Genomic DNA, 27,783 nt, shown 5'->3' with positions numbered 1-27,783 from the left:
GTGACTCGTTTTGGGTGTACCGGCTTTTCAATGTATGCGTGCGGGTTTTCTGTGCCCCAAATACGACAATTTTGCTTGTTTACATACCCGCCAAGATCAAAATGAGCTTCATCCGAAAAGATGATTTTTTTGGCAAAATCGGCATCTTCTGTAAGTCGAATGTCGCAATATTTCCCAGCGTTGTTCAAGCGTATACACAACCATATTCGCTCAGCGGAAGGATAAAACTAATTATCTGTCAAATCAGACATGAGCTAAGTGTTACCATTCACGAAATAAGCACTAGTTGAAAAAAAAAACTTTAGATGGCGGACCCTATATATTAGAAAATATGGAAATACAAATAAGAAAATATTGCAGAAAAATTCCACGTGGTTTGGATATGTTCGACTTTGAACTAGAAGAAAAAAAAACAATTTCGTTGAAACTATTTAAGATGGTTGGTAACATGAGTTCATTTTATCATTTTTTAATAAGGTAGAAACCATCAAACCAATGAAACATCGAACTGTGACCTTATTGATAAAAATAATCAAAATTGCATATAAGCACTATTACACACACTTAAAAATGCTTTATTTAAGGTAATATAAAAACAAACCTCACTTCTACCATTTAACATAGTTTTGTTAATTTTTTTAATTTTAAAAATAATTAAATGCAATTCTCTCTTTGTGGGGTGGGTGGTTTATGCACAGCATGGTCCATTTGATACGTAGTTAATCTGCGAGGTTCTGGGAAATAGATGGGTTAGTTCACATACAGGTTGTCGGTTCGATCGCCGCATGATCTGAAGATTTTAAAGTGACTGGCGGTAAATGCTTGTATTTATAATAATTATAAAATCGTTTAAATAAAATATTTAAATAGTACGTAGTCCACGTCATAAAAACTTTTTTTTCTCAGGTCTAAAATTTTTAGCAGTTGTGTTCTTATAATATTGAAGCGCCCTTGAAGTAGATATTATACGAAAAAAGCGCCATATACATTATTCACAATTAATTTTATGATATACGAATATTTTCAATAAAAAAAATCGTCTATATTTCGGTAACAACTACAGTAAATTTAAAACGTACAATATTAAGATTTAAAACGTAAATATATAAGTGTGACATATAAAGTACTTGTTCTGAATCAATTATAAATCGGGTTTTAAGAAGAGACAAGAGAGTAAAATTGGAGCAGAGGGGATTAAAATCGTTTGTCGATACTTTCTCTTCTTTTTCTAATGGCGCATAGAACACTGCATCAGTTTCACGGAATGCTATCTTGATTGTAAATTTCAATAAGGCAAGGCCCTTCTATTATTAGTCCAAGGTAATATGAAATTAATAATGATGTGAAGAATCTCTGGGAATCGACCCCGGGACTTCCACACAATGTAGGCGGACGTCGATTGTTTTTATTTACTCGTGAAGTGTAGAAAATGCCAGCCAGCTAAAGGGAAAAGTCTACCAAACCATTGTCCGACCCACACTCCTCTATGGCTCCGAATGCTGGACGATGCATAACCTACTCTAGGCAACTAGAAGCTGCTGAAATGCGAATGCTTAGTCGGCTGGAGTGTCCCTTAGAGACAAAATAAAGAGTTCACGCATTCGTGAAAGCCTGGGTGTAACAGGTATTTATAGTTAGGTAGAGAAAAGGCAAATGAGGTGGTATGGGCACATAGAACGCAGAGAACCTGCACATATTGTGAATCAGGCAATCGCCATGGATCTTCCTCGAAAGACATCTAGAGGAAGACCAAAAAAATCACGGATGACACAGAAAGATAACTTGATTCGAAGGTATGGCCTAGCTGACGTTGTCCAGGATAGAAGGACCTACAACCTAAGGACGAGGAGAGCTGATCCCAACATTTTACAAAGACGATAAGTTGGGATAGAATCAGAAATGCCAGGATCAGGGAAATATGCGAGATCGAAGATGTCGTTAGGTGGGGAAGGCAACGAAGGAGACAATGGTATGCGCATGTGAGGAGAATGTAACCATCCAGACTCCCCCACATCGCACTGTACGGCCAACCCCATGGTAGACAACTCCCGGGCAGACTACCAAAGAGATGGGTCGATAGCTGGGAACGTCGCAGGAGGCTAATCCCTCTTAAAAACAGGCCGCAAGGCCTATAATAATAATAAGAAGAAGAAGAAGATAAGTTGGGATGGAGCCAGGAAGAAGTGCAAATCCCACATATACAAAAAAATTACGCAATAAAAATTGGTTGAAGTATTAATCTGATAACGAAATGAAAACATACTGAAAAAAAACTCGAGTTAACGGACACGTGCTTTTCAACATAATATTATTACGATAAATTCTCGGAAAAACAACACCAGGTAGTTTACTATATCTATAGCGATTCTCCGAAAACGTTATAAACAACGTAATAATTACGCGTTAATCATTACACGAACGTGTTCAATCTACAATAACTTGGTGATATTAAAGGGGTACTCGCAAACATACAATTCAATAAGCTTCAATAAATTATTTTTCCTTTTTTATTTCATTTTTACAAAAATGTTAGTTATAACCACTCACCGATTAAATATTTTTATTTATTTATTTCAACTCCATACCTCTCAATAACTCTTTTATTTTTAAAACCATATATTTATTTCGAAGAAAAACTTACTTATTCAATACAAAAACGGTATTCTAAGCAAAAAATAAATTAACGTTAAATGTTTCCTGGTACAGAAAATTAAGTTGAAGGGCTATCGAATATCCTACCTTAAAACATGAATAATCTCAAGAACAGACAATTTTGCAGAAGTGACAGAAAAACTTTTCTTTTAATTCATCATTAATTGCGAGTCGAAGTTGTTTCGATTCTGTGTGTTATAAAGAAATCTTCTTTTTCTTCTTTGTGCGGGCCTTGTGGCCTGTTTTTAAGTGGGATTAACCACCTGCGATGTCGATTCATCTCTTTGGTGGTCTGCCTGTGAATCGTCTACCTTGGGGTTGGCCGTACAGTGCAACGTAATCAACTCAAGAAATAAAAATATACGCATGTATCAGTCGAAATTGGTGTTGAGATTACGAATTATTTTATCACTAATCAGCGACAATATGATAAGTACTAAATCAATCGTAGTGATAAAATTTAAACAAAAGTAATTATTGCATTCAGAATGCATTAAAAATATTCGTATATATATATATATATATATATATGTATAATATATATATATATATATATATATATATATATATATATATATATATATATATATATATATATATATATATATATATATATATATATATATATATATATATATATATATATATATATATATATATATATATATATATATATATGTATAAATATATATATATATATATATATATATATATATATATATATATATATATATATATATATATATATATATATATATATATATACATATATATATATATATATATATATATATATATATATATATATATATATATACATATATATATATAAATAAATATATAAATATATATATATATATATATATATATATATATATATATATATATATATATATATTTATTTCTGAATTCAGTAGTTCACGAACTGCACTTGTTACGCTTTCCCGAAATGGTAGAGTATAAACTCAGTCTACTCAGTATTTGTATAAATCAATACATAATATGGCTCCAGAGTATATAAAAGAGCCGTGTATCCTACACGAATTAGTAAATATACGTCTCACACCTCCATCGGCTACAACAACTTCTATGGTACAAAATTGGATGAGCGTGCCTTTGATGTTGCGGTGCCGATGGCGTGAATACTACGGAATGGTATCAGTATTATCGGTGCGTATGTATGAGGAGATGCACGAATATAGCAGAGGCGGAGAACGTTTGCAAAGAGAGAGTGGTGTTTGGTTCTTTGCTCTCTGCCTACCCCTGCGGGGGATCGGCGTGATGTTTAGTTAATTAGAATATTAGCAAATAAATCATTTGTACTTGAGTATAATCATAATATATCGTTTTGTATTGATTAATTATCACTGACGATATACATACAAGTATTAAACCAGTCGCAGTGATAAGAAAGTAGATAAAAGTAACTTTCACGATGCATTACATTTATTTCCTATCTACATATCATGTATACTTATAATATTAAACTAAATTTCTTTCTCAGAACAACACAAAAAGAAGTACGCACACACACAAAAAATATACTATCTAAATATCAATTTAAACGTACAATTTATTTATTTTATTATAAAATTATATGATTTAGAATAAAAGTAGAATGAATGCAGTTGAAATGTGATCTCTCAAACGAATGTGCGGCAAACCAATACATGATAGATGTTCGAGTGCTGATTTATATCCTTATGGAAAGAATGCATGGCTGAGATAAATATTATCAATAAAATTACGAGGGAGATAAATATTATCAATAAAACTACAGAAATGATCCTGTGAAGTACAGTCATTTAATGTTGTTTCACATTTTCAATAAATTTCGCAACTTAGTTAAAAAAAATTGGTTTGCAAGAGCAGATCTGTCAGGAAGCCTAGATTAGATGCTTCTGTATCAGATCTGGGCATGCGGTGGGACAGCTTTCAATATCAATAAAATTAAGAAAGGTGCAGACTTACATACATATAAAAAAAAAACGCTCCTACTATTATTTCTTATCGGACAATAGTCGAAGCCTTAACCAAGAAAGATAAAAATTAAACACATTTTTTCGAAAACTACAGTTGTTTTCATCGACAGGTGAATAGTAAAACTAATTGATTTACCCTTCAACTATCGATGAAAACAATTGAAGTTTTCGAAACTAGTCGTGTGTAATGAAATAAAACTCAACAAGTGTATAATTTTGTTTAAATAAAAATATTTTTTACACCGAATAATTTAAACTAAATAGTAAGTTACAAAACAATCCATACATTAAGTTAAATAAGAATTATAACACTCTCCTCATCATTCATGGTTCACTTTGAGTAATACCACTTTTAAGTGGTATTGCACAAAATGAACGATGAATGAACGAAGGAGTGTTATATAACCATACCACAAAGTTAACAATGCTTTTAATATAATATACAAAATATAAATATTCATTCATTATTATTCTTATCCGCACCCAATGGTGCATAGGGCACTGCATCGTATTGACGCAGTGTTATGAATATAACAAAATATAAATAAGAATGAAATATTTACAATTTTCATACAGTTCCTTGAATATTGTGAGAAAAAATTGCATCGAGAAAAACGAAACAAATAATAATGATAATATCGTAGTCGTACAGGAGAAAGTGACCAACTACCAAAACGTAAAATGTTCAGGAGAGCGATTTAGATCACTTCTGCTTGGCAAGAAAATAAACACCAATGCATTTAGTATTTTTTAACAAGTCAACACATTATTATACTTCCAAGTTTAAAATCCTTTTGGAATTTTTCAGGGCAATATTAAGCTAGTAAGATATCAAATAGTCAATGATCACGTTTTTGTTAAACAATGCACTTGGTCACTTTCTCCTGTATGACTACGATATACGTAAAAACTGGCGTTACCATAGACACATACAATAGTACAACATTATGTAATACTTAATACGGAGGTGGTTATAGTTAAACCACGTGTTGAATGTCCCTGACAGAGAGCGCCGGAGGAGGTCAGAGGGGGTGCGCGGGGCGGCGGGGGGGAGGGGACGCGGAAGAGCCTTGACGGCCAATTTGGCAGGCTTCTATCTGTGCGACAGAGAGGTGAACAGATCAAAACTACAAAACGATCCCGTCTCTTCATATACACGCGCATAAAAATTATACACCTAAGTAACTTCACTGCTAACTTAGAATCAATGAAATGTATAAACTCATGCCTCTAGCGAGATAGCGAGTGTTTTTGCCTAGAATTTTCACTCATGAATTACATGAAATTATAGTAACTTTAATCATAAAGAGTAAATCCACTCACAAGTAGGCATGGGCTATGAAACTTATAAAGTTGAAGCCTGAGTAGGAACATGATAAACGGTGTTGCATAAGCCGTAGCTAGATTTCAGAGTCACTTGGAAGTTAGGTAATTAAAATATATATATATATATATATACACGCACATCCAAACAGCTAACAGGGCACTACTAAAGCTCATCGAGTTTAAATGTTAGATTATAATTAAACCCCCATTTTAAAACCAAAAGTTATATTGTATGTATTAATTAACACACAGCTCGCATTTTAGGCGAGTGCGTTAGTGATTGAATAATAATCAAGAAATGTGAATGTTGAACATGCAACGTACGAGTATGAGATATATAGAAGCGTTATGTAATTTGAGTAAGACTTTGAGAATTCCGTCTGCTCATGTTTCGAGGCAAGTGTCGATTTGTATTGGAGATGAATGCAGGTGAAAACTATTTTATTCCTTTTTACTACAACATATTACAGGTCATATATTTTTTTGACCCTGGATAACTAAACTATATTTGTAGATACGCGGTAACTAAACCTTCGTCAGGCGGACTACGCAAATAAAAACGTTATAATACGTATTTAAGTATATACGCAATAAAAAAATATCAAAAGTATTTAGCCTGGCGGGAGCGGAATGGAGGGGAGCAAGTGCACTTAACGCCCTTAGGGTGCTTGTGCACTACATGGAGTTTTACCATCCGGCAGTCCAGTTTTTTTTTTTTTTTTTTTTTAATAAAAGCGACTACGACAGTTTAGCGTGATCGAATTTAGGCGCACCGTGATCACGCACCGATCCGAAGAAAAACGGCCAAAAGCACAAGCCAATACAAGTCAATCATCCGTTTTATCAGGCTAACCGGACTGCCAGATAGTAAAATTCCGTGTGGGCACAAACGCCCTTACCGTAATCTGTGTGTTTAATTATGTACAAATATGATGAAATAAATACATGCATTAACAGCTTGCTTTTACGTACCTAGTTAACGATCAAGTTAACACTACATAAATCGGTTGCAGTGTCCTATGCACCGTATGGTATGGATAAGGGTCAGAAAAACATTCTTAATTAAATGTTATTTTACAAATATTATTCGTATTTTCTTAACCGCATGCGCAGCAAATAAACTTGTATCCATAGTTGTTGAAATCCGTTATTCCTGGTGAAAGCTGATTCGACGAAACGGTTTTCAAGGACTAACTAGTTTTTATTAGGGAAAACTAGAATGACTTATAATTTGTAGGACAAGGTGCTGATATTTTGGGTTCTTTTTATTTATTGTTCTGGAATAATAAAAAAAAGTAAATAAATAGTAATAAATGGTCACCAAATTATATTTCTTAAAGAAAGAATACTTGTCCAAATACTTGTTCACAAATCTGGATTATTTCCAATTATAGGAGTTATTTTTCATATTATTTTTTGACATCTCATCAAAGGTGAAAAAAAATATGAAAGTCTGGGCATTTACGTAAATGCTTCCATGTTCTTCTTCATCTTTGGTGAGATGTCATTTTTTTTTAAATAATCATATGAAAAATAATTAACCTATCCGTTAGTGAACTTACGGGATCACACATGGTTCTTATTTATTTTGTGAGCTTATTTATAAGTGAGTCTTAATTTATTACAATTTTTTTTCACAAAGATACTAATCGTAATCATAGTAATTAAATCGCGATTTAAACGGAAAATACGAAAAAACTCTTTTCGAAATCAATACCACCTAGCAATCAGCGCACCAAATTTGCCTTAAGGCGTGCTTTTGCTGTTGCAAGACCGATAGCATAGCATGCTCTTCTACCAGCAGTAGGAATGAGAAGATCTTTAGAAAAAAAAACTAAAAATGGTTTTGTTTGCTGAATCATTTGCATAATCTTCATTTCCCAGCGAAGCGTCCTTGAGGTAGTATTTAATGCAAATGGCGCTTTATAAATTATTGACAAATATTATTACTACTAACCATCTCCCATCACCAATGCGGACTTTTTAAAAGATAAATACAGTATTATGTTGATATTGTATAATATATTTATTGTAACTGCAGTTTAAGTAGGAATTCCATTTTAAAGTTTTTGGGTAATGTATCCAAAATTAAACAAGATTATCGGATCAAATTCTAGTTTTATACAAATATACACAAAGATATTGTACAATTTGGTTAAACACACAATTTGGTTAAACACACCAGTTATATAACGTCAGCACATTGAAAGAATGTTTGTACATACCATATACTTATCCTTCGGTTTTTTTGCACAAAATGAATTACTGAACGACGACTGAAATATGCTTTTGGAGCAATGAAATCGGGATACAGGGAACAAATTTTCATTTAAATTATACAACGATATTGTACAATTTAGTTAAACACACCAGTTGGGATAACGTCGGCATATTGAAAGAATGTATGTACATAAGTATATCCTTCGATTTTTTTTTGCACAAAAGGCATTACTGAACGACGACTGAAATATGCTTTTGGAGCAATGAAATCAGGATACAGGGAACAAAGGTCTATTCAATGCCTTATTTTTTAACACTGGTCAAGCTTTTAACATATTTGCAGAATACGACCATTTGCGGATGCTACTGCAAAAAATGTTGGATAGATAAAATCATTACACATTAGATGATTCATTACAATATTTGTATATCAGCGATCGCTCACTGGATATAGTATAATACAGTAAACCAGTTTGTGGACAAATAAAAAATCGGCACGTATGCTACAAACGTATGTGAATTCAACATAATGTCGTAATATCGTCAAGTCGTTGGTGATACTGCAATTGTTTGTAGAGTTACCTCAAGAACAGTAATACAATTTATCGATTCTCTATCCAGATAAAATAATTCATAGGGCATTTTTAATTAATGTTTTACTTAGTAAGTACCACTATTTCTTAAAATCTACTGTGACACGTGTTTCGATGCATTCCGCATCATTTTCAAACACCGTATTTCAAACACCGATGCGGAATGCATCGAAACACGTGTCACAGTAGATTTTAAGAAACAGTGGTACTTACTAAGTAAAACATCAATTAAAAATGGATAGATTTTACCACAAAGTGACTGCCGAGTCAATTAATGAAATTCATAGGGCATTGGATAAATTCAAAGTTAACACGATCATTAGTTGACGAGGTGTTCATCCTGAAGGATGCCTTTGATAAATTATTAATATCAATAAGAGAAAATGATAAAAGCAGCAAAAACATTATGTCTAGAGTGCTTGGGGAGGTATACCTGTACTCGTACAAGCATCTATAAGCTATTCTAATGTGAATAAGCCCCCCAAGTAAATAACTAGCCTTTCCGGGAGTACAAAAATTGATGTCCGACTTTCTCTGGGGAGTGGGTTCATTTTACATGAAAAAAATTTTTTTTTTCATTGAATCGATGTATTATGTATGAAGATAGAAATTATGTTATAATAATTTAATTAAAATCACAACCATTCGAAATATTTTTCAATTATGACAAAATTACACGCAAATATCCACAGATGTCATTGCTAAACAAGTTACATCATACTAACTGACAGACGGACTTCGACGTTCATTACCGTCAATACTCCTTTAAGGAAAATTCGCACTGACGTTCATTTACGTCCATACTCCCGGACAGGCTAGAGTTAATGCATTATTAATTAATTGCATACATCCGCGAAGTTAATAGGGAAAATTTTGCACCAGTCGATTTGGGGAAAAAATCAGTGATCGTAACTATTATATGCTACATATAAGTGAAATTCCGTTCAATCATGAAATCGATTTTACTAAAATTTAATTCAAATAAACCATTTGCTCTTGAACATTCGATAAAAGAAGATGTTATATAGTTATCTGGTTGGCTATTTCTCTGAAAAACAAAACATACAGCATCACAAAAAGCATTCTAAGAACTTTGTAGAATCATTGCTTACCTGTATGCACGTAGGTATACCATGTAGGTATTGAGAACAGGTAAAATACTGGTGTATCGAGGCTAGGACTTGAATATCAAAACGACTTTGTTTTTTTTTACAACTATTTGAACATTCGAGGAAACGGAAAACATTTGCATGACGATTTGTCTAAGTATTCCTCACAGCAGTTCCTCATGGTAATACATACAACATATGTAGGTATGTACATACGATTCTTAGAAAACCAGCGAACCAGGTTGATAGCTGAAAACAGACTGGGGAATCCCGTTGATTTTTTTTAAGAAAACGACCATCCTTAACGTAATAAAATTTATATAGATGATATAAAGGTGTGCCAGTAAAAATGTAAAATATACAGTACATATTTTACATTAGCGATATTTCCAGTGTCTTCTAATCTTTGTACACGAAAACTGGATTCTGCTTCTCCCGAGGAATTGTTATCCAGATTAATAATAGATTTCTCAACAGAGACAAAGTGTTTTTTTACGAAAACGGGATATGAATGTATAGGCATTTACAGGACTAAAAACATCCTATCTCTGTTGAGTTACTAGCAAAATATCTCTTTACATTGATTAAATAAGGTGATACCGTTGAAGGAATTATAATCACATTATAAATAGATACATATGTATGAGTTAGACAATTATTATTGCCAACTTAAAAAACTATCAGACCTTTTTTTTCGAATTCGTATAAATTTCAATAGGTATAAAATATATTTTGTTAACATAGTGGGTAGGTTATATTTCATTACTTGATTCACCAGTCACTTTGTAGTTATAAATACCACTATTTCTTAAAATCTATTGCGACACGTGTTTCGATGCATTCCGCATCATTTTCACGTGTTACAATAGATTTTAAAAATAGTGGTAATACCCAAGTTACACTTAAATTTAAAAAAGATAATATTTCAGTTGAGATTGTCACATTGCCTATCGTTAGTTCAGTAACAGAAAATAGTATCTACAAAATGAGTTTTTAAACCAAGGGTCAAAATCAATTTGCCTGTTATACGAAAACGCAAGCCAAAAATACTATCAGAAATATATACATCAGCGTATTTTTTGCTGTCGTTAGATGAAAATCGATGATGTTAAGATGCTTTTTATATTTCTGACCCTGCCATGCTAAAAGAGGCGATAGTACTTAAAAATGTGATGTACAGGTTTAGGCATAAAATTATAGATAAAGCGGGGTTCGCGGGGAGTGGAGGGTCGATAACTGTGATATAATTGTTTTAGATTAATACAAAAAAGACCTAGATTATTAGATCTCTCATTATTCATCATTCTTTAAAAAAATCTCATAATTATTTGATACGTTATCATGAAATATGTATGAGACGAGATATGTGGGTAGTATAATATCAAAGGTAACTATGGTTGTCGTTTTACCAGAATCTTGAATATATTTTTTGACATCTCAAAATAGATGAAGAAGAATATTGCAGTCTAAGTATTTACAGGGCTTATGACCTATCATAGGCTGATTCAATGATCACTTTACACACGTGCAACATTCACTATTACACCCACGATTGACAACTACACTACTAAAATTTTTGGAACTCCTAGATGTATGTTTGATCAATCTCATGATACAGTACATATGATTTCACATCATGTTGGATTGAGAAAACTTTTTATTTAGCAGAGACTTTCATTTTCGTGCCAGATCCGAACCCCGGATAATTTTTACATACTGGGAAAAGCATGAAACATATTTAATTTTTTTTTTTATTCTTGAATATTTGAATATTATTCCGGACAGGTCTGGAGTCGAAGTAATCGGCGGGTATGTAAGAGGAGATGCATGAATGTGGAAGAGGCGAATAATGTTTGCAAAGACAGGGTGGTATGGCGATCTATTCTCTACGGGGAAGCGGCGTGATGGTTACCTAGTTAGTTAGTTAGAATATTTGAATAAAATTAAGGTTTTGTCAGTATAATAATCGATATTTACCAATTTATAAGCGTCATAATGGACGATGAACTCTTTAATTAAGTGACTCCAAGAATTAAGTCGAAGTTTTGTTAAAAAAATAATTCACCTTCAAGAATTAAAAAAATAATAATATTGATATTAGTAATGTTAGTAAATAACCACTCACCGACTACTTCTGTCTACCGGTTTCGAGACGTACCCGTCTCTTCGTCAGGACATACACTACAATTTAACAATCATGCGAACAACACTACACCACACCCACTTCGTACTATATCGGGACTAACAACTCGCTCTGCATGTTTTGCATGTGTAGTGATAGTGTATGTGAATAGTACGAAGTGGGTGTGGTGTAGTGTTGTTCGCATGATTGTTAAATTGTAGTGTATGTCCTGACGAAGAGACGGGTACGTCTCGAAACCGGTAGACAGAAGTAGTCGGTGAGTGGTTATTTACTAACATTACTAATATCAATTAAAATGTTTGACCACAAAGTAAATGCTTTGAATATAAATAATATAATAATAATACTTCGTAAATTCATGTTGGATGTTAAGTTACATTGAGGGGGTAGCAAATATATATTTTTTAACTAGGATATCATACAATGTTACGCTTTTAGACTTTATGGTGGAAAATAAAGTATTTACAAACATACTAGTATGTAACGGTAGTGACTAAAACGATGTTTAAAAAGAACGACAGGTAAAACTCATTCGAAACTTCAGCATGATCATATTAAGCTTATGTTAATTTTATTTCATTACATAATCATAACAATATGGCAAGGGACTGTACGTAGCACGTTCTTTATCAAGGGTCCTACAAAGCTCGTGGAAACAAATCATGTGACCTAATCGATGATGTTCATAATAGCAGATACATACTGGAGAATACTACTACTACTACCATCACGCCGTTACTCCTCAGGGGTAGGCAGAGAGGATGGATATCCACACCCTTCTGCCCTGTCAGGGATATTTTTTTTTAAAACAATAAAGGTCCTGGAACTCACTTCATGTCAAGCTTTTTACTAAAATAAATTATATTCAAATATCATTCAAATATTCATTACAATACCGTCTGTTATTATTTTGGTGAATTATATAAAATGAATTATAATTATGTCGCAAACATTGTTGCGTATACTTTATTTTGAAAATTAAAAAAATATATATCCATGAAAAAGGGTGTCGGAACGCCGTTCCACCGCGTTACATGGAAAAAAGTCCTGCATCTAGTCATACATGCCCTCCGATTACACAGACTTTTGACAAGGCCAAATTTTAGGTTCGGATTGATCTGTTCTTGCCAAGTCTTTTTCGGCCTTCCTCGTTTTGTTATCCCGCTCACATTCGCCACTGGATTCGATGGTGGAGAGTATCTTCGAGTAATTAGTCGGCATCGGAAAAATACTGATAAAATATTTCGCGTGCATTTGTAACATGTAGAGATTCTTAATTACAGATACAAAACGTACAACATTTTGAGTGTGTCCAAATACTTGTTCAAAAAATCTAGATTTTCTCCAATTAGGACATAAAAGAAATGATAGAATGAAAGGGTTTCGGCTCAATAAAAAGTTTCTTTCATCTCACCATAGATATCTCTAGTGAAATTTAAGTGATGCAAGCACTTTGTTTCGAATTTGAACAAAATATATAGAAGTTCCAAGAATTTGAGTAGTGTGGTTGTCAATCACGGGTAGAATTGGATAAAGTTGCACGTGTGTAAAGTGGTCACTTAAACCAGCCTATGACGGTCGTAAGCCCCGTCAATACTCAGACTTCCATATTCTTCTTCATCCTTGTTGAGATGTCCAAAAAATTATAAAAAAAATATACAGTACGTGTTACATTTTTTAATGAAATACATGTATGCTGGCTAATACTTGTATACACATGTAGAAATAGCAAATTCCATGTAGGTCAATAAATATGTAACTTTATCAAGAAATATCGGCATAATACAATCATGTTATCTCACAGATAAGCCTTGAAACATTAATGATTTATTTACTTGGCGGCAGAGAAATATGTAATCACGAAGTATGTTTTATTCGCGTGCGTATGGGTACGGACGCATCGCCTGAATTTCATACTTTTCAGAAATTTCTGTCAAATGAAAACATCGGAATCATGTTTTAATGTTATTGAATTAAAAAGATGAGTTGTTTAACCGCCCTACACATACGAACGTACGTGATACGCGCGGTTTTTCTTCACCATCTGCGCTAACCCGTATGACCTACGCGCACGAGAAAAGATATCTGTTCCAAAAATATTTAATGCGTACCGGATACACTGACAAATTTTTGTCAGGTTTCATACCTGACAATATTTTGTGACAACAAACGTTGTGATTTTTTTGCTTGTTTATAAAAAAATATGCCTGATAATAACCTGAAGGTAGGGTGGTATGGACATGGAGCGAATGAACGGGAAAATGACCGAGAAAATATATGTGGCGAATGTGAGCGGGAGAACAGAACGAGGACGGCCGAAAAAGACTACGCACGATCAGATCAATCAGAACCTAAAATCTGCGTTATCGGAGAGCATGGAAGCGAGGAGTGTATGTCAGGTAGAAGAAGGAGGCGTTTTGTCTCTCTGCCTACTCCTGCGGGAAACGGCGTGATGCTAGCTAGTAGTGGTAGTAATATTTTTTGTAAATACTTCAGTACAACATAAGTTTCTTTTTAGATCGAGCAAAAAATTATTGGAAAGACTGAATTAGAATGGAATAATCTCTCGCGCTGTTCGATGATAAAATGAAGAGGCGAGCGTGACTCGTGATTTTGGGCGCGAGACGAGACTATCGAGTGACCGCGCGATAAGGACAGAGTGACGGTAGCGGGCTTACCCATGTTGGGGAGGTGGTGGTTGGAGTTGTTGTTGGCGTGCTCCTCGGGGGGCTCCACGTAGTTGTCGGGGCGCGGCAGGGGCCACGTGTTGGAGCGCGCGCGGATCTGCGGCTCCAGGTCCCCGGGGCCCAGCATGCCGCCCTCGCAGCCGCCCGGCGGGGTCTGCCACGGGCTGTACCCTTCCATAGTCACCGAGTCACTAGTCACCAGTCGCCAGTCACCAGTCGCCAGTCGCAGTCTACCGCCGCCGCTCAGGCTCGCCCGCACATGCTGCCGGGAACGAGGAACAGTTCTCTTCTAGTCTCTCGTCGGGCCGGGGGCTGGCCGGGAAGGCCGGGTCATGTGACAACACTAACAGTGGCGGTTATCAAAGGTCGGTCCGTGTTTACGCTGCGTCCCGCTCGACGCCTCTCGCTCGCGCGGAGATTTTAAATTCGTGGCACGCCGCCTCACTCCCCCGCCGCCCCACGACCGGCTCCGCGCTAAATATACACGCCGTTGGCGCTGCGTAATTTCGTGTCTCCGCCGCACGTGAAACTTCGCGAAACACTCCAACTTTACGATCGGGACTCGACCGAGATCACTTTCCGTCCCGCGGCGATCTTCCCACTTGCCCGGTACGACAACTCCGTAATTTTCTTCTAAAACAATCTTAAAAGTCTATTCGCGAATTGACAACACCGTCGCGATACAGGGACGCGCGAGGAACAGATCCGGGATGATCGCGAACCGCGAGGTATCGGTAAAATATTGCGACGAAATGTAAACAAACCACGCGGTTTTGATGTAGCTGCGTAATACAGAACGCTCGTCCAGGCTACTTCACACGACCTCTCTGCGGGCGATCGCGCTCGGACTGGAGGGAATGTGGCGCGCGGAGAATTTCAAATTATTTACCCGCTCATTCGTTCGAATTTCTTCGGCCGTCGTCGGCTCCTTCCGCCGCCGCTCGGCTTCATCTGAGCATCGCGAAATGCGCATGCGTCGAGTAACTAAGTGGAGCCACCGTGATGTACACAAAAACTTTTAAACTGGTTTTCGCGATTTTCCATTAGCTCCCTGCAGACATGCATACTGCATACGGTATACAGAGTACCAGCGTACGTACATTTCTGATTTACAAAAGTAGGTACCTATGTTTTGGTGTGCAGTCTTGTGTTTTACGCCGCGAAAGAAGAATTACGGTCTTTCGAAGTTACCAATATTAAAATACTTTGTTTTTAATTCGTGCGAAATATTTATTTCACATTTATTATAGGCCCATACCATAATTGTTATGAATTGAGAATCATTATAAAAACATATTCTTTTAATTATTATAATAACTTACGAATCGGTTGATATAGAATATATGTAACTCTAGGAAGATCAATTTTTCGAAGCGTTGTTCAATTTTGAGATAACACTTATAAAAACTTAAAATCAGCTATTCAAATTCTTTGACCAATGACTGGGTTTGTTATTTAATATACACTATTTCTGTCATGTGCTTCTTAACTAACTAACTAATTAACCATCACGTCGCTTCTCCGCAGGGGTAGGCCGAGATAATAGAACGCCACACCACTCTGTCTTTGCAAACATTATTTGCCTCTTCCACGTTCATGCATCTCCTCATACATACCCACAGATTATTTCGACTGACCACTTTCGAGTATTTGGCATACCTGATCGTGCCATGTTTTTATAGGTCTTCCTCTGCTTCTTTTTTCAACTACAATCTTATATTCCTTTTTCACCTTTTCTTATATTCCTTTATGTCTATGCTGTATTTAAAATTAATTTTTTAACCTCTGTTTTTGTTACTTGTAATTTTTTAACACGGGTATATATTTCACATGCCCTTATTATTTTTTTTAACTAAGTATAACATATTTTTAAATGTTTGAAAAATGTTGTCAATAATTCTTTGTACGTTTAAGTTAACCTTATACCTCATAATGTTTTCTCAAAATTCGAGATTTTAATCACTCATTAGGAATATAATAATAATAAAACCCTTACCGCACCCCAATGGTGCATAGAGCACTGGTTCATATAAACGCAGTGTTATCTCGATCGTTTACACATGAAGGAAAGGTGATCAGCCCTCCACTTCAGGTACCAGTCCAGTGTAATATTGAATAAATATTATAGTGAAAAAATCACTTATATTTATTAAACCCCCCTGGGAATTGAACCCGGGACCTCCAGAACGGTAGCCGAGCATGCTCACCATTACACTACGGAGGCGGACAATAATGTAAGTAATATGTTGGGAATATAATGTAAGTAATATGTTTTTCAAGTAAAAATATTTACGCCTACTGATTAAAATGTTAATTTAATATGAATAGTGTTATTTAAGTGCAAGAAGTAAAAAGAAAACAAAATGTACATAAATCTACTCTTGTAATTATCACCAGTTTTATAACTGCAAGTGCGAAAAGAAATATAACCTTTGCTTAAACCATCCGATAAATTTTAATGACACTAATCGTTGTACTATGGTAGGCCTGCTGTTTAAATTGATATAATTCCCTCAATTATCCTCCTGAAAGGTTTCGCTAAAGATTTAGTGTTATCAAGTGATAAGTTTCCCACAGTGCTACTGAAACTATCTAACATACGTACCTATAAATGAACTTTACCTGTATAGAAAGACATGTACTTATGCTATATATCCATATAAGTAGAAAGAGAGGGCTCCTTAATTTATTTGCCAGTGAACAAAATCGAGAGGGAAAGCTTTTTAGATATTTTATTTTACTTTTATAGATTTTAGTAGAAATTAAAACACTGGAGGAAATTTTATCGCGCTAACCGTCAAAAAATATTATTGTGACCTGGGTCACCATAATATTTTTTTCCTGGTCAGTCATTTTTCATGAAGTACCTGAAGCGAAGGGCTGGTCACATTTTCTGAATGTATTTGACGATGAAGATAACACTGCTTTCTATACGATAGATTGTCCTATGCACCATTAGTTGCGAATAAAGGTTAGAAGTATTATTATAATACACTACTTAAATTTACTCAATTTAAATTCATTTTGTCAGAAAAAAAATATGTCATGGTTTTCAACCGCTGCATAATAAGGCAGCGCGCTGCCTTGTTATGTATATAAGATGGAATTTTGTCTAGCCTCCCACCAAAAAATGTTAGTACAAAACTCAAATCTTGTAAAGGTTAGATGAAAAATATCTAATTTAAACGTAAAATTACAATCAATTTTGCACAAATATATTCGATAATGTTATTTTTTGAGGGGTTCAGTAATGGACCTTATAAATTTGTACCATTAAAATAGTCTTTCCATAATTTGATAAAAAGTATTTCGAAGCATTCTCAAGCCACGATGGGAATTATTCATAAATATTAATATGTACATGCAAATAATAATTTGTTTTTATTTTATTTGAATCTGTCTTATCAATTTAGGGGAATGTAGACACATTTTGTTTTAATCATAAGATTTTTTAAAAAGCCAACTTTTCCTCTGTTATTATAAGAACACGTCTACAGTTTGTATGTTGCATTGACATTTTTGAAATAAAAAATTATTCATCTTTATAAGCATTTTTTTAATATGCAATTTATTCTGCATCGCAATGTTTACATACATTCTTTTATAATTACGACCCTAATTTTAATGATCCGTTAAATTGAAATAAATTAGAATTTCAAAGTATATCGGTAAAGACTTATTGTCTCTTTAATTTGAAATGGACAATGAAGGTTGAAATAAATGTATTTTATTATTATCCCACAAATGTTAGGTAATGCCCCAAAAATGTGCCTACAGAGTGATCTTACTAACTATTCCTCAAAATTGTATTTTAATTATTATAATGTGTCTGCATTCGGATTTGGTGCGAGTAAAAAAGGATGATTAGATGAACCTACTTATTATTTCCATATTTCACAATATTTCGGATTAGCGGTATTTGCTAGTAGAATACATATTATAATTTTAAGGGGAGGGGTTATTTTATAAGATATGCGTGTATAAGTTTAGTGGGATAGGATCTTCAAATGAAAAGATCTTAATATGTTGAATACCTTTCATATACAGTAAGTTAAGTATTAAAAGAAATTTCATAATGAGTATGTTAAGAAAAAATAAATACTCGTATGTGGATATTTTAAAGGTTAATTATTAGTTATAAAGTTGTGAATTTCATAGCATTCATTTGTTTTTTGGTTCTTCTTATTTTTAGATATTGTCAAAGAAAAAGTGATGTTAATTTTCATTAAATATTACAAAAATAAGCTGAGTTTTGTTTTATATTATTAGCTTTCTTAGAGTAAAAACATCGACTTGCTCGCAACTGCACGATGTCGACTTATTTTTTCTAGTTCCTTTGGAATCTTATAACTAAATCTCGGTTACTTTTTTTAAAAGGCAAAGTAATGATGGGTTTAACAGCGATTCGATATTTGTATCACTCTGTACGTTCCATTTACTAGTTCCTACTACATATACAATGAATAGATCGCTGACGTACCAAGCTATCACATGTGATTAGTGGGGTAGTTTCACTCGAAGCAAACTAATTGGTGATAGTCCAACAGACCAACCCCACTTAGGGAATTTACTGAGGGGTGAAAAACGATTCAGATTCCCGGGGAAAAGGAAAGTAAGGGCACGAACCAACTTCATGCTCAAACAACACTAAGCACTGATACGTGCTCTCGTGTTCTAACTTCACTACGAGTGGAAGATTTTCATTTCTCTATTCTCCAGCTTGATCGGAATTATTCTACCCCCATCCTGCCCTCCTAATACATATTGATAACTAAAGGTTTCCAAGAATTGATTGTATTCACGTATTAAGGGACTTAAGTCATCTTCGTTCCTTATCGCATAAGCCACATTAAATTACATAAAGACACGCTAATCAGTGATTAGGTTTGCTGTTCAGAATCCAATTTACTGTGCTGAGTTCAAGTGATAGAAGTGTACTTATGTTGAACCAGCCGGCAATTGTACCGGAGATCATACGAATGTACGAAGCGTATGTAGTATAGAATAGCCACAGAATTTGGAATAATACAAAATAAAAATAATAAGGATTAGTTCTTTAAAAAATATTTATCATCCAAATAAATACAAGTACCTACATACATTGAGAAAATGTGTAGGTACTATTAGATCCATATTAATCTCTTCTTTGTAATAAGATACTATGTAGTTGGCTTCGTGGTAATAATAGGTAGACGCTCGACTACGAAGTGGCGTCGCCGGTTCGATTCCCACCAATTTATACTCTATATAATTTATTTGTGTATACCTTTCCTATCCTTACTATTCTTTCTGCAGAGAAGCCTTTAAAATAGAGACTTTCGGGTTTATCCTTTAAATAAACGACAAATAACAAAGTTTGTTCTTGATTTCAGTGCAGACTAAAACATTATTCTAACGTGAAATGCAATGAATTTCATGAAAAATCTTTATTTTATTAAATAATTTTTGATAATCGTGCACCAATTTGCTTATTTGTTGTATGACTGAATAATTATATTAAAATTGGGTGATTGTAATCACTCGCAAATGTCGATTCTAGTTATGTAGGTAGTGTCTAAATATACCTTGATTCCTAATGCGTTTGATAAATCCAGGAATCCGTAATGAGGTATAATATAAAATAATAATATCTACTGTTTGGAGCAATCGATAACGAAAGAAAGGAACCTCCATTATTTTGATTTTTAATAAAAATAAAATCTAAAGTATTCATTACGCTTCTCAATAGAAAAAATCTCTCTGGTTTGAGAGCTCGCTTTTTGATACAAAATTTTATTATTTTCTTTATGTTTTGGATTTGTTTTTCTTTTGTTTTAAATATTAACTTTAGGAGTTTTCGAAATGTATTAAAAACAACCAATTTGATTATGAAGGCCTACATCAGATCATTCAAATTAAAATTTTGATTTTAGAACATTTTAAAAGTTTGTTTTTTGAAACTCTTGAGTTATTGTATAAATTCATTTTGATTTTATTTTATTTTTAAATATATAGGTGAAGGCAATATAAGTATATATCCCCATAATTGTGTGTATATTAAACTCTTTAATAATCTTAAAATAATCTTTTGTATTATTTATTTGGGTTCTAAATATATATTTTAAAAATAAATTGCCAAATATTTAAAAAAAATTGTTTTTTTTGCCAAGTTCAAAATTTCAAAATGCTTTTAGATAGCTGATAAAGTTATACATTTTTTTTTTAGAAAATCCAATGGAAATATGTAGTACTTCGTTTTAAAACACGTTTCGATTATAATTTCGTTATTTTAATGAGTATTTAAAATACTTACTACAAAAATTTTCTGAGATTTCGTAATTTATGTTTTTGTAAAATAATGATACAGTTCACTTTATTTTACTGTAAAAAATATGTCTCTCAATATACATATCGCTCACTCCTTTCAAGAACATCATAAATCAAAAATCGTCAATTTTCAGTTGTGCATGTTTTCGGAATGCCCAGAGAATGTACTATATCCCAGCAAAAGAGGCATATTTTAAACTTAATATTTACCCGCTACAGGGCAGAAAAGTTATTTTTGCGTTTTGAAGAAAAGGTATTGTTTAATTATTTTTTTAAATATACTAAATATTTTTCAAATGAAAAAAAACCTTCAGGTTTTACCTAAAAAGATCTGTTCCACAGTAAAAAGTTCAATAAGTACCTTGATATTTATTTTTTATACATTGTATTATATTTTTAAACTTTAAAATCGTTCTCCTGAAAAATCAAGTTTTTTTATTTATGACGTTCTTGAAAGGAGTGGGTGATATGCCTAACTCGAAATTATTCGAAACCAATTGAGAGGATTAGGAGTTCAAGGTTTTAATCTAACCCCTATATGCCGCTCACTCCTTTCAACAACGTCATATATCAAAAAACTTTTTCAAGAGATCGTTTTTAAAGTTTAAAAATTTAACATAATGTATTAAAAATAAATATCTAACCACTTATTGAACTTTTTACTGTGCAACAGATCCTTTTAGGTAAAACCTGAATATTTTTTCTCCATTTGAATAATACATATAGAGTATATTAAAAAAACAATACCTTTTCTTTAAAATGGGTTTTCAGGAGATCGTTTTTAATGTTTAAGAATATAATGAAATGTATTAAAAATAAATATCAAGCCACTTGCACTTATTGAACTTTTTAAAACCTGAAGGTTTTTCCTCCATTTGAATAATATTAACTATATTTATAAACAATACCTTTTCTTTAAAATGCAACCTTTCTGCCCTGTGGCGGGTAAATATTAAGTTTAAAGTATGCCGATTTTGCTGGGATATAGTACATTTTCTGGGCATTCCGAAAACATGTACAACTAAAAAATTAAGGATTTTTGATTTATGACGTTCTTGAAAGGAGTGAGCGATGTGTGATTTTTGAACGTTGAAAAAATCAAGACTTGAGACGCCGAAACACTACGAAAGCAAAAGCGAGTAAATGCAGCAAAACTTGAAAAAGACGTTCATAAAGGCTAGAACGAACTTAAACAAGAAGTTCGGCAGTGAAGATAGGTATCTCCAAGGGTACGTTATTACACGTAGGATTATAAAATAAGGGATATGGCTGAAAAAAAGATGACCAGGCAATAGATAAGATATATATCCATCGTTAGTTCCTCTTCCCATTTTTCTAACAGCAATCGAGGAGATTCTTTTTATGACTTTCGCAAAGATCAAATTGATACAGATACAATCCTAAATTTCTGTATAACAGGGAGTTCCAGGAGTACAGAGGTACTCAATCATGTCTTGGAATGGGAAAGAGGAACTTCTCTGGGGGAAGGGGAATACTATTTTTTCCTTATTTTTGAAGATTGTACAAGATAATCTCATCAGTTTATTAACATAAAAAAACATTTCATCCCGTACCTAATTTTAAATATTTATTATTAAAATACGAAGAATAAAACTCTAAGTTATAACTTATTTTCTGAAGATTCGTACAAAAATATGTATTTTGGACGCAACTAATTTTCCTTACATTTCTTTGTATTTTATGCGACCGTCCTTTATATATATTTTTTTTCAGAAAATAAGTACTGTGTATGTGATGAGTTATAAATATCGTGTGTAATTTTTACTTATTCGCAAAAAACATATCATAAAGATTGAAGGATGTGTCCCCAAATTAAAATAAAAACAATGCTCTAGTATACTGCAAGATTTTCTGTTTTTAAGGAAATTAAAGAAATGCTCTGTTTTCCAATGTATTAACTAATCGTATTAGTGTTTCTTTGATTATAAAGATGATGTAGTAATTCGTTAATATGTTAAAATTTGTAACTTGACAAACAAAGAAATGATTTTAAAAATACATTTTTTATTGTGATAATAAACCATGTTATTTATACATATTTAGTATAAATTTCACTAACTGGAATCCAACTGGATTGAGTATTCCCAATTTGGAATCTTGAGTACTAAATATACATTAGATAATTTGAAATGTATGATAATTTGGATGTATGATATTTTTGTAGAAATGACTTACTAGCATGATTGAGTGTCTTGATTTTTAATTATTAATTAACTTCAATGTTCCATAATGCCGTTCCATTATGAGACATACATCTTTTTTGTATGTTTTACAGATTACTCTAACGTCGGCGTCGGAATGAATTCGTTACATTTAAGCTAATGATTACATAAAAAAGAAAAATCAAATTCTAAACCTAGAAATATTCCACAAACCCTAATATCAATTATTAACTTAATTAATTAATTTTTACATTTTTCATTTGTAATTTTATTATGATAAAACCATGATACAGGTTTTCACCTCCAATTGAACGTTTTAGGAACCAAATTGGATGCCTTAAAAATCAAATTGGACAATAACAAATCAAATTGGACATTGTATTTTATTCAAAACTAAGAATTTTAAAAATATATTCAAACTAGTACTCTAATAACCAAAACATATATGTTGCATGTATTTTGTAACCAAGACATATATTTTGTCCGCCTCTGTAGTGCAACGGTCAGCACGCTCAGCTACCGCTCTGAAGGTCCCGGGTTCGATTCCCAGGGGGGGTCAAATGAATATAAGTGATATTTTCACTCTAACATTTATTCAATATTAATTACCTTGAACTGGTACCTGAAGCGGAGGGATGATCACCTTTCCTTCATGTGTAAATGATCAAGATAAAACTGCGTCAATACTATGCAGTGCCCTATGCACCATTGGGTGCGGATAAGGGTTAGTCTATATGTTGCATTATATTTGATTTTTTGTTCGGCCACTATTCCATAACTTAATTTTAAATCCAAGCTTTGTATTATGATAATTTTTATTTATAATTATTTTCAGTATATTCCATTGTTTTTAAATTTATTTTTATTTTTACATAACAGTTTTAATCCTGTTAAATAAAGCTCAGGATAAAAGTGACACAAATGGTTGCCTGTGTTCTTAAAAAAAATATGACTTTCACATGTTCGTTTTCAGTGGATTACTCAATGTAAGAAGGTACTTAAATCTCTGAAACAATGATTCCCGTGTTCTGATAACACAGCAATACGTTACTTCGTTTGACTTTATGATCCATTGAAGGACCAAGCATTGACTTTCCCTGGCACACTTACGGTGGACATATAGGGCAATAAAACTCTGTATATTAACCCCCACACACGAACGTTCACTAATAAGGAGACATTTGAACGCAAAATGGAGTCGTCCTGCGATATCTCGATTCGCCATTTTCATTTTTCATTATAACCCGTAGGAAATATCTGTTTATATCTTCCCGGTGTCATAAAGCGAAAAAAGTCTAGATTCGGAATAAGTTGAGAAGAATTCCATACTAAGTGGATAACCTAAATGTACTATTAACCTAAATTTGCTTTGATAAACGATTTTGAAATGGGTTCTTTGGCTTATTTTTTCTGATTTGTAAGTAATATCGTGCGTGTTCTGGCAAAAAACTTCTTCTTCTTCTTTTGTAGATCCTAGGGATCTGTTTGTGCCTCCGCATGTCGCTCTTGGGATGTCGACTCCCAGCTGTCTTTCCATCTTTTCGGAGGTCTGCCTGGGGGTCTGCGTCCTTCAGGGTTGCCTTGGAGGGCGATACGTGGAAGTCTGTCTTCTGACATTTGTTTATATGTTCCTTCCAGTATCGCCTTCGTTGTCATCTCCACCTCACGATATCCTCCGTCTTACACATGCTCCGAATGGCAAAAAACGTTAACACGAAAATATGCAATTTTCACTTGATGATGCCGTTTCATTATGTTTTCAACGTTCCATAAACTGGCAAAATACAATTAGATATTTGAAATGCCACATTTATGTGGTTTAAAGTAAATTCGACTTTAAGTTTAAAAGTGGTTATTTTATTTAGGCTAAAAGATTTAAATAACAAGGATTATTTAAACAGAGATTTTAGAATTAACGTTTTTTACCAGTGTACCCACGATATGACATCGAAGGCAGTATTGGATTTATGCAGCTGCAACTTGATAGTAAAGTCGTTTAGTGTCATAATTCCCAAAAGCAACATAGTTAAATATTATTTTATTTTTTCCCATTTATGCATTTTGGCAAAATGTACAAGCGAAGCGGGGTGGATTGTGATTATGTATTAAATGTTTTGAAAAGAAATCAAAGAAGAATGTGAAACTTTGAGTGCATCTAAAGTAATCGATTTTTTGTTTATTTATTACAATAAAAATTAGAATACAAAAAAAATAGTCAAGAAATATGTACAATACTCTAGATTTTCAAACATACGTATGTACATACATATACGAGTATTTACATAAATACTTATAAGTAATTATATATTTTTATTTTATTCATTTGGTATACAAAGTAATATTAACACTTTATTTAACATCATGTGTTTTTAAATTACATCTTACAATAAGCTTAACATTTATTTTTAAATTATTTCTAACTCTTTTCATTCTTCATACATCCAGACATCTCATCATACATTTTTAAACTTTCAGATTCAGTTTTTCTTAATGTACCTAGTAAGAATCAACTCTTACATATAAATTAAAGTAATAGTGTTGTGGGTGTATATATAGGATGTGTACATAAACGTAATATTATATAATAGTATCTTTGCAGATATACTCAATACCTATATGTATACGCATGTAAATATACATATGTGAGTCTGCTCCTATTTTAGAACAACGTTCCACACAGATATATAGTTTTTCAACCGTGAGTTTATAACATAAAAATTAATCATCCGATCGCGACATTTTTACGAATCTTTTCGGCGGAAATCGCGAGGAAAATTCAATCTTCGCGTAAAAGACTGAAAGGGAACGTATCCTAAATTCCCGGAAAGGTTTCTGCCAACGAAATCATAACGTTTTCGAGTTACGTACGCTCGTATGCACACACGTATCCGTTAGGCAACATAATCCCGGTAATGTGGAACAAGATAGTAACAATAAAAATAAATTCCGTGGATGGGTGACAACCCTGAGCGGAGATAGGGGCGAGTCAGCCAATTTGGCGATTGAACAAGTTATCCGATACCAACTTAAACAGCGGATGGTTTTAGTTCGAGAGAGTACCAGTACCTAACTACCTATGGTACATTACAATATGTCTTGTATACCTACTACTATCCGCTTAGTACCTACCTAGAACTTTGTTGGTAAACTACTCAGTTACTCAGCTAGACGGATAACTTTTCTTCTCTTTGCGTAAAAATGATGAATGTTATTGAAAGTATTAGGTATCAATATGTATCGGTGGTAGATCGTTTTGATATTAACCGTATTATCTATTAAAGACTTGGCACGATCAAATCAATCAGAGCCTGAAATCTGGTGGTGTTAAAAGCTGCGTATGACTAGATGTAAGGAGGCGAGGAGTGTATGTCAGGACAGAAGAGTGTGGCCTTCCATTCAGTGTGGTCTACCCCTGCGGGGAAACGGCGTGATGGTAGTTGTAGTATGAGTAGTTTATAATGTGGTGATTATTTGTCTGAATAAAAGAAATACGTATACAATATGTAGAGATTCGCCCGCTGAGGGCTTTTGTAAAGGCCCAGTATTCGTTAAGTTGCAACTTAATTTTCTCTAAATCTAGGTAACATTTTACGTATTTGATTTTTTTCTTAAAACACCGTTTTTACATTGAAAAAACAAGTTTTTCTTCGGAATAATTATATGGTATTGAAAAGAAAAGAGTTTTTGAAAGGTAGAGAGTTAAGAAACAAAAATTACAAAATCTTTATACATATATAGTAAAAAACAAAAAATTTAATCCATTCTTTAAAAAAAATCTGCGTGAGAGACATGTGACTTTTAGGCCGTTGATTGAATTCTGTGTTTGCGAATATCCCCTTAAGAATCTATTTATTATATATCCGAATTTCTCAACCTTTCTCTCGCGTCCCATTTTTCGCACCATCAATGCTGTGTTTTGAAAAATTCTTATCATTATATACGTAAATATAATTCTTAATTTTTATGAAAAATCTGAATAAAATAACAACTTCGTAAGTAGGTACTCATGTTTTGACAAATAAAGCACAATGGTATCTAACTAAGGCGAATAGAATGCCACACCACTCTGTCTTTGCAAACAATCTTCGCCTCTTCCACAATCATGTATCTCCTCAAACATACTCGTCGATTATTTCGACACAAGTCCTGACCACTTAAAAGTGTTTAAAATACTCATGACAATTCTCGTTAACAATAAGCATTCTTTTAACAAACGGTAACCTGTCTTATTACATAGTATCTCAAAATACAGACAATCGGTTTCAAAAATGCCAAAGTCATTATAAATAAATGTCCAGATATAAAGTTGAACACTGATTAATACAAATCACACGATCTCATACTCTTTAAATATTAATAAATAAATAAGAAGGTAGGTTCCAGAAAATATTTTGTACGTATCTCACATTTTAATAAAAGTCGGTCTTTGCCTATATCCTTCTATGGTAGCTTGAGGTTTTGTACTGACATTTCTTGGTGGAACTGCATTTTATATAATAAAATAACAACTAAGTATGTACTTTTTTTCATTTGAATTTCATTTGACAAGCAACCGGGTTTCGTGGTAACCGACATCATGTCT

The 27,783-nt window shown here is 33.3% G+C and overlaps 1 protein-coding gene across 4 annotated transcripts in view; it reads right to left on the bottom strand.

The window, feature by feature from the left end:
* Positions 1 to 15,562, bottom strand: part of foxo (forkhead box, sub-group O) — a 194,046-nt gene extending 178,484 nt beyond the window's left edge. For all 4 annotated transcript variants that reach the window (XR_015838843.1, XR_015838844.1, XM_088273835.1 and 1 more), the window contains exon 1: positions 14,704 to 15,562. Coding sequence is in view for 2 of the 4 variants with exons in the window: in XM_088273835.1 (XP_088129961.1) it covers positions 14,704 to 14,890 (187 nt within the window). In the remaining 2 variants the exon portion in view is untranslated. The remainder of the gene's footprint in view (positions 1 to 14,703) is intronic.
* Positions 15,563 to 27,783: the final 12,221 nt, after the last annotated feature.

The sequence above is a fragment of the Brachycentrus maculatus genome, unplaced genomic scaffold, assembly GCF_059751285.1.
Source record: "Brachycentrus maculatus isolate JH-2025_06_01 unplaced genomic scaffold, ASM5975128v1 h1tg000612l, whole genome shotgun sequence".
Lineage (NCBI taxonomy): Eukaryota > Metazoa > Arthropoda > Insecta > Trichoptera > Brachycentridae > Brachycentrus > Brachycentrus maculatus.
Note: the sequence above shows the minus strand (reverse complement) of the source record. Positions and strands in the feature narration are given on the sequence as shown.